This window comes from Cydia pomonella, chromosome 14 (genome assembly GCF_033807575.1).
Source record: "Cydia pomonella isolate Wapato2018A chromosome 14, ilCydPomo1, whole genome shotgun sequence".
Lineage (NCBI taxonomy): Eukaryota > Metazoa > Arthropoda > Insecta > Lepidoptera > Tortricidae > Cydia > Cydia pomonella.
The window spans coordinates 10,739,008-10,752,446 of NC_084716.1; the positions used below are offsets into that span (position 1 = coordinate 10,739,008).

Sequence of the window (13,439 nt, forward strand, 5' to 3'; positions counted from 1 at the left end):
AATGAGTTCGTTTTATTTTAATTTTCATCTTTAACAAATGAACGCTTTTAAATACATTACATGAAGAATAAATTGAGCCTTTCCGAGGTAGTGTGCTGAAAATGTATATTTCATTTCTCATGCTCTGAAAGTGGGTCGTTGTTGTTCTAAAAAGTGTGCAGAAAATGATACGTTTCTGCTTTAGAGCACTGTACCTCCTAAGTACGTTTTTTTCTTTATTTTCTCACTATAAGCAATTAAAATGTTGGTTTTAAATGGATTTCCATTTTCATATTACCTTCAAATTCCTTAAATGACGATATTTTTTCCTAATTTGTTTATAGAAAGTACCTTAAAGAAATACTACTGAAGTTTATACTTTGCTGTGTTTTTTTTAAATGCACGTACCTATATTTTACTTTCTTTATATTCTAAATGAAAAGTAGAGTGTTTAAGTCGGGTGAAAGGCACCATTTCATCCCTTGGTTCACAATCTACAATAAGTCTCCTATCTTAGTCCAGAGCGTAATTAAAAACGAAGTTTTTCTTTAAACCAAACACAATATATTTTTATAAATTCTCGTACTTAGTTCACATACCGTTGCTGCACAGTGTGGTGAAGACGATAATGAGCAATGCTTTGAAACTAATTTCCACTCTGCAGCCGAAGTTTGCGCTAAGTAAATAAATAACTTAAAAACTAAAAGCTCGCAGCTTATTTATCTTAAGTTATAAGTACAGTATCAAGTAGCGAGCTGTTTATGGGTGCCGTTTTATTCTCAAAAGGCGTATGTTTGCTTGGAAAATACTTTCAATATGTATTTAAGTATTTATATATTATATATATCGTTGTCTAAGTACCCTCAACACAAGCCTTATTGAGCTTACTGTGGGACTTAGTCAATTTGTGTAATAATGTCCTATAATATTTATTTATTTATTTATTTATTTATTTATTAATATGTCTTTTTAGTGTAGATCAATAGCTTAGTGCTTGAGAAAGATCGGAGTAAGTTATTTAACCCTGACTTGAGATATTACAGCTTATTCATGACGTTAATATCAGCAATATTTACATAGGTAACCTATCACTCCTTCAAGTTCCCTGTTTTAGCTCGTAAAATGTATAAAATGTAAATGAAACGAATAATTAAAGGGCAGCTATAAATTTCTGCAGATTCATTTTTGTTCAATCAAAGTGGCTTAAGAGAGTGAATGGGAGAACATAGCAACCGGTCACATAGCTTATGTTCAAAGTAACTAACGAACCTACCTAGCTTAAGGTTTGAATTATTTGAGCAGATATTTTAAGTTAAGTATAGGAAAAAATGTGTATACAAAATATATGTATGGACTATGGTGTAACTATCACTTCACAATGAGACCATGATAATACCACCTTGCTCAAATTTCTAACTTCTACTTCTACTTTATTTTGTTTCTTAAGAAACAAAACCCAAAATGATATCTGGAGGTGTAATTTAGATTTTTAGTGCCATCAATTTTAATGGCCTTCCCAAACGATAATCGCATGCAATTTGCTATAATAGGTACAGTCAACATCAATAGTAGCGGATGAAACAACGCGCCACAAGTATCTGACATCCCGGATAACTTTTTCAAATGTAGATAAATCTCTAAAATCCACGTTCAAAAGTATATCTTTTACAGTCTTAATTTTTCTACATATAACCCATCACTTTATATTACGGACTAACATTCCCACGCAAAAAACTCAAAAAAACGAAGTTTCGCTCTGGACTGTTTCCTACTTCAAAACGCAATCAATCATTATAAAATTTTGGAAACTGCAAGAGAAAGAAATAATCTATGCCGCTATGTTTTGATTTTTTGGATATTTATTGTCATATTTGTATACTGCGCCTTTTTTGCAGCCAGTTCAATTGAGCCGTTTTTGCGTTTTTTGAGGCACTGTAAGTTTCTTCAAAATAAAATAATCCAAAAAAGCAAAACATTGCGGCACAAATATTGATGATATTGATCTATTTGAAAAAATCATTGTTCTAGGTTAAAAATCCAGGGAGGAAACAGTCGAGAGCGTTTGTATGGGAAAATCGCAACTAGGAATTACAGAATGGTAGCTTTTGACGCGTTGTTTGATCAGCAGATATTTGATTTTTGATGCTGACCGTACCTACGTTGCGGCATTTTGTCGAAGGATTGAATTCGTAGATCCTACTTAGCCAGTAATTATCTAAAATCGCATGCCATTTTTTTCAACGTACCCAGTGTTATTCATAATTAAAGTATACGATAAATTAAAATATACCATAAAAGTGGTAATCTACTACAAAACCTACCTTCAAGTAGCACAAACTATGGGATCTTCAGGCTAAACTGCATTCGTAGAATTTATTACTACCGCACTTTGCGCTATCATAACCATCACATAACAAACAATGCACCACAAATAATAAACACACCGAGTCGTAGCTGACTGGCGCCGATATATCGGTGTCGAAGGCGACACGGCCGATATCTATCGAATGATTATGTGCAGTTCTAGCACCTACTATAATAGTTTTCTTAATCAGAACATTTAGAATTTACTGCTAATGAACTTATAAATAACGAATAAACATATGACAGTAACCTATAGGGAGTATTACTGCAATGTTCTGCCGCCAGAGAGCAGCACTAGCCCTCGTCGTAAACCATAGAGTAACTTATACATACTGTGCCTTAAACTGTTTTTTGACAAGTTTTGACATATAATAAAACACGACATTGATGCATCAAGGCGGTTTGTTTACAAAAGGCCTACTTAGAAACGCTTATATCGAAATTTAGTTATCTGCCTCTTTATCGCTCGAATACGCAAGAGTGATAGAGAGGTTAGATAACGATTTTGTTGTTTTGCAGTAGACCCACAGATTGTGATGGATTGTAGTAGTGGCGCCCCCTACGCAAAGTTTCGCGTAATATTCCCTATTAACAAAAGTAGTTTTTACCACAAAGACGTCTCAAGAAGTTTTCACCCTATCACGATACTTTTACCGACGGTTTATTTGTAATTGAGCTCGTACCTTCCGGATATATCGGAAAGTTAACTTTGTAAAATAATACTTATATTTTATTATAATTTTTATCGTTTACAGAAATCACTTTCTCATAAGATTTATTTTCCATAGATACTTTTTCCTAACCGAATAACTCGTTGACCACCTCCACCTTTTCGCTGTCAATATGACGACAGAAAATCATGAAAGTGAAACACTTCTTATTATAATTAGTTTATTACGATTTTAATAAGTCTGTAATTCAATACCTCAATTTAATAAGAGTACCTACATGATCTCAAAATCTAATAACAATTATGTGAGTAGTTGAGACCAAAATGGGTACATAGAGATGGGACCAAAATTATACCACGTCATATTTTGGTTAGCTCTAATGGTAAGTTTGTGGATTAAGTACTTCGAGAATTAGTTACTGATTTAGCATGGAAGAGTCTATGCAAGTAACAGTACGATTTAAACGACTGGGTATATTTTTGGATCAGGTAATCCATCTGAAAGTGGAAGCAAAAACTTATATTTGTAGGTCACACAGCTATGTCATCATTATATTATTATAAACCCACATCAAAAATTAAATCAAGACCGACGAATATTATTATTTTTCTGTTTCATCCACCCCGTATATTCCCCCGTGTATTTGCATGTTGTTTGTCCTCGCCAGTGTTAGCCGAAACGTTAATATTGACCATCAACCATTACAAATTGAACCGTAAACTGTAACCGTCCGTTACGGTTACACTGGCTCCCGCCCCACGTGACTGCTGCCATACATGAGGTGAGGACCAATGGAAACGATTCATATAAATGCACCTATTCCCATTTGTACCCGGCGGGGACAGATGGACGTGGATCAGATTATTCAGGGGAATATCACTACCCACATGTAAACAAACTAAGTCGTTTAATAGCAAATCTAGACGTTGTACAATTTCCTGGTTTTCGATGGAACAGAAAATTTAAGTCGGGTGACAATGCAATATTATGGTACCATGGAGTTGATCTGATGATGGAGACAGGAGGTGGCGATAGAAACTCTGTGATAAAATAACGCAACCGAATTGTGTTTGGGGTTGTTAGAATTGACTCGATGAGCATTACTTGTCTGTGGAAAGTGAAGCAGGTACAGTCAGCTATAAACGCTTGTATCAAAAATGAAATTTTCGAAAAAAAGTTGTAATATAAATTTAATCTCAAGCACTATTTCAGTATACACCAAACTCAAGCCAAGACCTGGACCACGAACTGCTGCCAAGAGAACTGCCTAGAGGATGGAAGGTCAAGACAAGCAGCACAGTGGAACCGCCATCACGATGCAATCAGATCAAACCCACGCCTAGAGACGTTGTCAGGCGGATCTGTGCCGTATTGCCGTAGTAAGTGGCGTCATTTTTTATTTTTACCCGATTGCCGAACATTTATAAATTATGCCCTGACAATTGGGTTTGGGGTGTAGTAAGAGTTTAACGACCTGTGTAGCCTAGTAGGTAGTGACCCTGCCTATGAAGCCGATGGTCCCGGGTACAAATCCCGGTAAAGGCATTTATTCGTGTGATGAGCATGGATATTTGTTCCCGAGTCACGGGTGTTTTCTATGTATTTAAGTATTTATAAATATAATACAAATAAGGAGTAATTGAAAAACAATCTCAGATATCATAATAGTCTACGTCACTGAGATGACAAATCAAAGCACCAAAATCATACGGAAGTCCTCAAAAGCGTGATACAAAAACAATATTATTTAGGTACTGAAATTGACAAGCATACTTGGAATATTACACCGGTAATTTGAACGTTCCGTCATTATCGCGTTACTAAGGCCTGTACCGCCTGTACTGTATATTTCAAACGACTGTAATTTTGTTTCTAAGCAAGATGAATACAACTTTCTTATCGCGTTAATAACTCTTATTATTATATTATATATGCCAATATAAATTATTCTAGTTTTACGCTGTGCGACATTACAACGGTAAACAGAAGAGATCACTGAAAATTGGTCTTTTCCAAATAACACGAAAATTACTGACATCCTATATGCATGATTTCGAAACATTTAAAATTACCTCGAACTTTCTCGCATCATTCTTCATCGCATCGCTCTTCATAATAAATAACTAATTTAGTATGTTGTCTCTTGAACAGAGGCCTCAAAGCGGCAGACTTCTAGGAACAAGTAAGCCAGGCCTATCAGAAAGATTGTTAATAGAATTTGTGAAAACGAAGCATGCCTGTCATATTTATCCTAAAGACTGGGTTACATAGGCGGCTAAAGTGGAGCGAACTACGACAAAAGTCAGTTCAGATCTTCGTACGAACTTCTAGGACAAGTCGAAATACATACAATTTCCTTCGTACAAAAATCGCATTTGGTAATTTACTAAGAGCAGAGTAAGAGTCTCAACTATGATTGGACTCAAATCAAAAGTATATTAAAAGAGAAGAATGAAACAGCCAAAAAACATTAACAATATCAGCAGGTGATTGGCTGATGCAGGCAAATATGAAAAATGGGTCCAGTAAAAAGCTGCCACAGAATGTGCTAGGAAGAAGCTGCCCTTCACTCCCACAGAAAAAAATATAATAAAAAAAACTGAAAATTATCTAAATAAAAGTCGCTTTTTATTGTAGTTTCTAAAAACCTTACTGTCCTCTAAATCGCATCAGTTTCTTCAATTGCAGTTTTTTTCGGTACACCCCTTAATGAAACTAAAATTCTGTCTAACTGCCGTTAGGGGATAAAATAAATCAAATCGGGGCGAGACTGAAGCTATTTTGTACCGTATACTATTACTCACACGGTCCCTTCTTGCAAAACAGTAGGCTTAGTACTTACCGGCTTGCAAGAAAAAACTTACTAGAAAACCATTAATTGTTAGGTATTCCAAATATTTTTACCCGCAGTAAATTAATGTAGAGCTTAAAAGGTGTAATCACGGTGCACAAACACTGCCTGAATTTACCGTCGGATATTTGCGTTTCATCAAGCCGAAATTTAATAGGAAATTGCATTTTAATGCCTTTGTTACACAATTTAGTCAGGCGTGATGTTTTCTTTGCACTCGATAATATTTGGACGGGCGAGCGTATGCGTGATTAAAAAAAAAGACTTTAATAATCTTCATCCTCGTTCGATTCTACGTAAAAACAATTAAAACAAATTCATCACATAAACAAATTAGCTTAATAGGTAGGTAAATTAACTTAAAAACTTAATTGGCGATCGTGCTTTAGAAACTTTATTTAAAACTTTTTAATGCCTAAAACTGTATATAGAGTTTTCGTTTGCGACTATTAGCACATTCGAAACATTTTAGTTTAATAAAATTAATTAGCCATCAATGAATGTTGTATATAGTAAACACCCCTATAATGGAACAGGCACCAGTAATGGGATGATATAGACAAATCCTGTAAACAAGTATTTACCTTCAGTTTTCAATCGCTGGCAACATTTTACCATAAACAAGAGCCAAGGAGCTGTTTGAGTTTAATTTTTCATTGATATTTGTTAGTTTGAAAATTAATGGCGCCATATATTCCATGACTGGAGCAAAAAACCATCGGTTTAATTGGTTAATAATATTGAAACCAGCTGTAGCTTCCATTAATTACATAGAAAACATAAAGGACGAATTGGACATTCAACTTTTAAAGCATAAAGTGGCAGAAATTTTACAGATGTCGGTAAAATATAAAAAGTACTCCAAATTTTCTTATGAATGTTCCATGATTGGTGCCGTTAACATATGTTTTATTTTATAGATTTCCAACAAAAGCCACCCCTGTCGTGGAGTGTAGCACGGCATGATGTCATGCTGTACTAGCTCAGAGCTATATTTTCATCTTTTTTTTGTTTAATTGACAAAAATATAACTGACGGACTAATTACAGCCTATTCTGGACGTTAATTTAAACTGTAATTTTGCAGTTTTGACCGCGAGCGCCAAAATACTGTGCTCCTCCAACGGTACCGGGTCACAATCAACAAATTGTCGGAAAGCATAGATTCGGTGGACCGAGAGGTCGCCTTTTACGCAGCAGTGCTCACGCCTATTGTGTTTCTGCAGCGCTATAGGGACGCCAAATGCTTGCTTGAACGGGTATGTACCAAAAACTATTTATTTTACTGCGTGCACTAAAATGCAGCGCTCCTCCAGAGGCTGTTATCTCAGAGCATGGACTTGGGGGACAGCGCGGTTGCATTCTACGTGGCAGTACTTACCCCCATCGTATTCTTTGTAGCGATATAAGGGCGCTAAATGCTTGCTAGAACGGGTATGTATGAGTATATAAATAAAAAAAACTTTTATTTCAGATATATTACAAATAAAATAATATAAAATTAAATAAAATTACAAATAACAATTACAAACATAAATTATTACTAGCTATCACACACAATTTAGTTATATTACACAATAAGTGTGTTATGTAAAATAAATAATAAGGTGATTTAGATTAGGAAGAAAAGTTTCGACAATTGAATACCAGAAAGCGTCGACATCGTACATCGTGAGGCTGCTTTCTATGTGCCAGTGATGATGCCTATGGTATATTTTGCAGGTATAAGGACGCTAAATACTTTCTAGATCCGATAAAATGGCATGTATGTATGTATTTATGTAAACACTTTATTGTAGATAAGGGACAGGTAAAGATACAATAAAATAAAAAAATAATAATGTTGACAATGTACAAAGGCCAACTTATCCCTATAAGGGATCTCTTCCAGTTAACCTTTGAGCAATTGAGAGTCAAAAGTAAAACATGAAAGAGAAACGAACAATGGTCTTCTACGCAGCAGTAATAATAATAATAATTCAGCCTATATACGCCCCACTGCTGGCACTTATGCGCGAGAGGGCTTGGGCTATAGTCCCCACGCTGGCCCAATGCGGATTGGGGCTTCACATACACCTTTGAATTTCTTCGCAGATATACTCACGCCTATTTTATTATCTATGTTATGACGCCAAATGCTTGCAATAGGTATTTGTTCTTAGAATAAGTAGTTTTAAAATGATTAGGAAAATGAATATAATATATTCACTGTAACCTTGTCCAGCAGTGGCGTCTTTCCAATTAGGCCTTTGTCAAGCAGTAGACGTTTTTCAGCTAAGATGATGATGATCCACTGTAGCTTTGGCATTTGAAAATTAGATTGCCTGTGATCATAAATTGTGAGACTACTTTCTACGTGGCAGTGCTGACCCCATCATATTCCTGTAGCGGTATAGGGACGCTACAGACTTAAAATGTGTACATACACGTTGCCTAATAATTCGTGATTACAATTTTATTTTTATATCACATGCAGGAAAATACAAATATAAAAGACCTTTATACTGACGCACATATTCATTATATGACATGACATACGAGTAACAGGAAACTGAATTTAAACATTGTTGCTAACTTCTCCTTTATTAAAATTGATATGCACCTCTGGGTGTTGTTTTAAATCGCTATTAATTTTAATAGTCCTTTGCACCAACAAGACAAACTTTGTATGAGAGAACAAGCCTTCTTAGGGTTCCGTACCAAAAAGGTACAAAAGGAACCCTTATTGTGTGACTCCTTCCGTATGTCTGTCTGTTTGTCTGTCACATCGCTAAATATCTCAAGATCCACTTAAGTTATCGATTTGAAATTTGGAATAGTTATGAACACCGCTAACCCAGACACACTGAAAGCATTTTCTTATTAACTATGGAAAATGCCCAATGTGAAGAGGGGGCAAAATTTCAAAGTCTAGTGATTAGGTCAAGTGGGGCATCATTTGAAAGAGCTCAAATTGTACACTCAAAAACATTATTTATTTTTTGTGCATAGAGAAAAAAAAAATTATGAAGGAAAATGTGAAAAAATAAATAAAATATAATTAGACCTTTATCTTTATACCTTTTCTTTTCATTAACAAAAAACATTTCCGATTCGTGTAAGATTGTCCCAAATATTTATTTATTTATTTTATATCTCGTCCTTATGGCAAGCGACAAAGTGGGTCGTTTTGCCGGCCGCGTTCATAATTATCAATGTCAAACACCATTATATAATTGTAGTGTTTTAGTTCCAGCAGTCATTGGAAGAGTTTGACACATACCCTCCCTTCGAAAAAAGGATTGCCCTGAAAAACCTCCAGAGCCTACGCGATCTTAGCCACAAGGTAAGAACTACTACGAGATAATAGCCTACTCCTTTCATTTCGATTGATTACTCTTTGGACTTGACTTCAAAGGCTCGCATGCGCGGCCACCACTGGCTGCACGAGGTCTACCCCGACTGCAGCCATGGAGGTCATGCTAAACCTTCCACCGCTGCACCTACACATACAACAAGAGGCCAGTCTCTCAGCGGTAAGGTTGCGAACCCTCAAGATATGGTCTAACATCACAGGAGCTCTTCACACAAAATGCCTGGAAAAGGTGTATGACGAATTTCCAGTGCTTAGGTCAGGCACGGACCGGATTCACAAACAAGCTATCTTCGATAAAAGGTACAAAATACAGTTATATGAGGACGACAATCAGGAAGGACTCAATCCCCGGGAGCTGAGAATCTTCACTGATGGGTCCAAAACAGACAGCGGATCGGGCTCTGGAACCTTCTCAGAAGACCTGAACATGTCAATCACCACTCCGCTAGGAGCCCATAACTCGGTATTCCAAGCTGAGTGCATGGGCATCATAAACGCGGCGGCTGCCATCACTGCAAGGAAGGTAGTAGGATCCTCCATCCGCATACTCTCCGACAGTAGAGCAGTCTTAATGGCTCTAAATAGCCATATAGTTACATCCAAACTTATACACGAATGCCACGAACGACTAATGGAGGTATGTCATAATAACAAGATCACCCTACAATGGATCAAGGGACACAGTGGATCCCGAGGTAACGATGCTGCGGACGAGCTTGCCAGGCAAGGATCGAATGCGGGGGCGATTGGTCCGGAACCGATTCTTCCGATACCATTTAGCAAGGTACGCTCAATGCTGCTGGCACGTACAGGGAAACTACACACAGAACACTGGCTGAACCAGACTGGATGCAGACAGGCAAAAGAAGCCATGCCTGGCATCAACGGAAAACTCACAAGGGCGCTCCTGCAACTAGGGAAGGTCCGACTGAGTATGGTAACCAGTGTCATAACAGGTCATGGACTATTTAACAAACATCTTTTCACAACAGGTGTCACAGACAGTCCCCTATGCCGAGGTTGCATGGAGACAGAAGAAACAGCCTCTCACGTGGTGCTGGAATGCAGCGGAGTGACTCCATACAGGGCTAAACATCTCGGATCTCCGAGAGACCTCCCCGAGGTCCTACTCAACATCAAAGGTTTGATAGGATTCCTCGAGGAGCTGGGCTGGCAGGACTAGCCCACCCCCAACATATCACGCAAAATAGGCGCAAGTCGTCGAGTTGCGGAAAAATCGCCCGAATACAATACAATACAATACAAATTACTCTTTGGACGCCAAGAACACTAAGGCCCTCAGCACACGGCGTGTAAGCGTAAGAGACGCGTAAGCGTATCGTAATACGCGCGTAGAAGTTCAAAGAAGTCCACACCTGAAACGTCATCGTAGCGTAGAGTAAGAGCTTTCTGTCGTCATTACGACAGGCGTAGCGTAATACAGGCGTAAAAAAAAAACTTCTTACAATGCATATAATCAAACAATACAAAATCTTCGTCTGACGAGAAAGTAATATCGTTGGTACATCCGCCGCAGACCTCTGACGCTAGTGACGCCATGATTTCAACGAATGAGATTTCACTTATAAAACGATTACGCTTACGCGAAGCGTACACGACGCTTGGTGTCCGGAACTCTACGCGTCTCATACTCGTAACGTTTTGGCGATATGCTTACGCTGACGCCCCGTGTGTTGAGGGCCTAAGTCGTCTTACGTAGTTGTATCCACATTCCACAGAGCCAAGAACGATGACGAATGCTGTTAAAGTAAGGACGCTAATCACGCAGAATCTCGTACTTTAATCCGCCTAGGCATATTAAGAAAGCATGCAATCGTGAAATGATGATAATATGGATTCTAACCTAACCTAACTCTGCACGAATTTTTGTAATTACAAAGTGTTGATGTGTCATCTTGAAATGTCAAATCTATGAAACCATAGCCAAGGTGACAATCGTTTACGCTACGATAACGAAACGATGTATCTCTATCACTTTTCTATATTGCATAGAGAGAGAGAGACAGCGTTTCGTTGTCGTAGCGTTGCATTAACGTTTCGGCCAACACTGATGAATGATACTATTACATTTTGTTTGTCAAAGTCAATGCAGAATGCTTACTCTGCACTAGGGTTTCTGCTCGAGAATTCTCGAGGCGAGAAATCTCGAAAAATTTGTCTTTCGTCGAGGCGGGAAAAAATTGTCAATGCCTCGAGAACTCGAGAAATAAATCCGTTGTGATAAGTAAAAAGAAAACATACGTATAACATGTGATGTGTCTATAGTGTATTTCATTAGGCAGTTAAATAAATGCGAAATATATATTTTTTTCACATTTTCAGGTACTTAAAACATTTATTAATTAACCAACCAAATAAAAACTGCCTTTGATCCGTCCCTATCGGTAGCTTCAACCGATTTTCATGTTTTGAACTAGTTACTTTAACTACATTCAAATGTCTAGAGAATTTGTCTCAATTTAGGTTTATAACTTATACTTCGTTTTTTTTTTTCATTAGAAAAAGGTAAACAATTTTGACGTGTCTTTTTATTGAAAAACTTTTAAAAACATTAGTACCTATTACTTATAAAAGCAAACTAATGTAAATGATCGTATATGATTTATAATTGTAACATTTTTGCCGCCCTTATTTTCAAAAGTGTCTTTTAATAAAATACACGTTAAGATCGCTTATCTTCTTTCTGTTGCTAAATAAAAAAACAATTATAGGGCCATGTAATAACAAATATTACAAAACTAAATTACTATTGATAAATCCAATTATCCCGATATTTTCCTATTAGCCTACTACAATCGAGAAATCCTGGTCGTGAATTACCGTGCCTCGAGAAATAAAAAGGTCGAGAAACCAGAAACCCTACTCTGCACTGCAGAGTAAGCATAGGACTCTACGTGTATTTATGTATGTGTGTAGATCCTGCTGTTCGTCAGCAGCCTGCCCGACAAGAGGCCTCCGACCCGCACGCCCGCACCCGAACTCCTGGACGACGAGGACATGAGCCATATGAAAGACAAACACGACGTTCGCTTCTTCAAGGAGCTAATTAAAAACCTTGGATAAATAAATACTTTATTTTACACATAAATCGTTTAAATAAGACGACTATTTAAAGTATTTAAGAGTGACACACACATAGCCGCTGCTATACAATTGAAGTTGACTTTTTCTTTTTGCGGGAGCCCCCTCTTAAGTTCGTCATCGTTCGTTATATTATCCTATTACTATATTAATACTATTTTTTAAACATTAAAATATGAATAAATCGCACAAACAAGAAAACCATTCCTAATACAATTTTAGGTTCCTCAATTTGTTTATTTTTACGTTTTTCAAAATAAACTGGCATTTCGCTAAAAACGCATCTTTTTTTCTCATGGAAATATAAAATATGCGTACATAAAATGGACATTCAAGTTACATACAGGGGATGTAACAATAATAGTCGGGATCGGGATCCGTTTAACGGTATATTCGATATCGTGTTCTGATTCGGAAAAAGTAGAAGAAAAAATGTTAAAGTGAAAAATTGTTGGTCTTTGTATGGAGAGTCCAAGTCAGCCACGACTTGGACGAAATGCACCATAGTTATAATACCGGTTTCTTTGAGAAAGTTACTTAATTTCAGCTCAGGAATGCACCATTGAAATTAACGGACTTAAAAAAACCGTGTATAGGATGACAGATGCCAATCAAAAGTCACATTCATGATCATTTCTACGCATGATATAAGTTTATATTTACAATATTCTACTGTTTTTTTTTATTAACGTTTTTATATTGTCTAGGTTTCGTAATGTAATCGAACGTAGTTATTACATTATACCGCAAATTCAGTGAACAAAAGAATTTTTAAGAAAGGGTATTTAATAGTGTACAGCAATCTCATTCTCCTGGCTATACCTATTTGCAAATTCCCATGAGATTCAGCTGATGGCTGTAGAAGGAACTTGAAAATCACCAAAAATGCTAATAAAGCGGCATCTCCTGGGAATTTGCGAATAGGTATGGCCAGGGAAATAAGATTTTTGTAGAATAACCCAGGGATCGGAAACCGGTATTTTTTGTATGGGAACGAAAACGGTATTTTTTCGTTCTTTGTTAATTACTTCATTTCTAATTAGGCAATCTAATAATACGAAGTCGTTATCTGAAAACACAACTGAGTTCTGCATTTAGAGTATAAAATAAACCGAAAT

General features: G+C 36.8%; 1 protein-coding gene across 1 annotated transcript; it reads left to right on the plus strand.

Moving 5' to 3' along the window:
• The first annotated feature begins 3,176 nt into the window (after nucleotides 1-3,176).
• On the plus strand, nucleotides 3,177-12,328 carry LOC133524926 (uncharacterized). Its single transcript, XM_061861082.1, has 5 exons — nucleotides 3,177-3,396; nucleotides 4,227-4,393; nucleotides 6,952-7,123; nucleotides 9,094-9,189; nucleotides 12,157-12,328. The coding sequence occupies exons 1-5, from the start codon at nucleotides 3,352-3,354 to the stop codon at nucleotides 12,301-12,303; spliced, it is 627 nt and encodes a 208-aa protein (XP_061717066.1). The 5' UTR covers nucleotides 3,177-3,351; the 3' UTR covers nucleotides 12,304-12,328.
• The last annotated feature ends 1,111 nt before the right edge of the window (nucleotides 12,329-13,439 follow it).

What these genes read in the sequence shown, in the direction of transcription:
- LOC133524926 (XM_061861082.1), top strand. Translation starts at nt 3,352, where the DNA reads ATGGGACCAAAATTATACCACGTCATATTTTGGTTAGCTCTAATG. An exon ending in TATTTTGGTTAGCTCTAATG is followed by an intron (nt 3,397 to 4,226) that starts GTAAGTTTGTGG and finishes GCACTATTTCAG; the next exon opens with TATACACCAAACTCAAGCCA. An exon ending in ATCTGTGCCGTATTGCCGTA is followed by an intron (nt 4,394 to 6,951) that starts GTAAGTGGCGTC and finishes GTAATTTTGCAG; the next exon opens with TTTTGACCGCGAGCGCCAAA.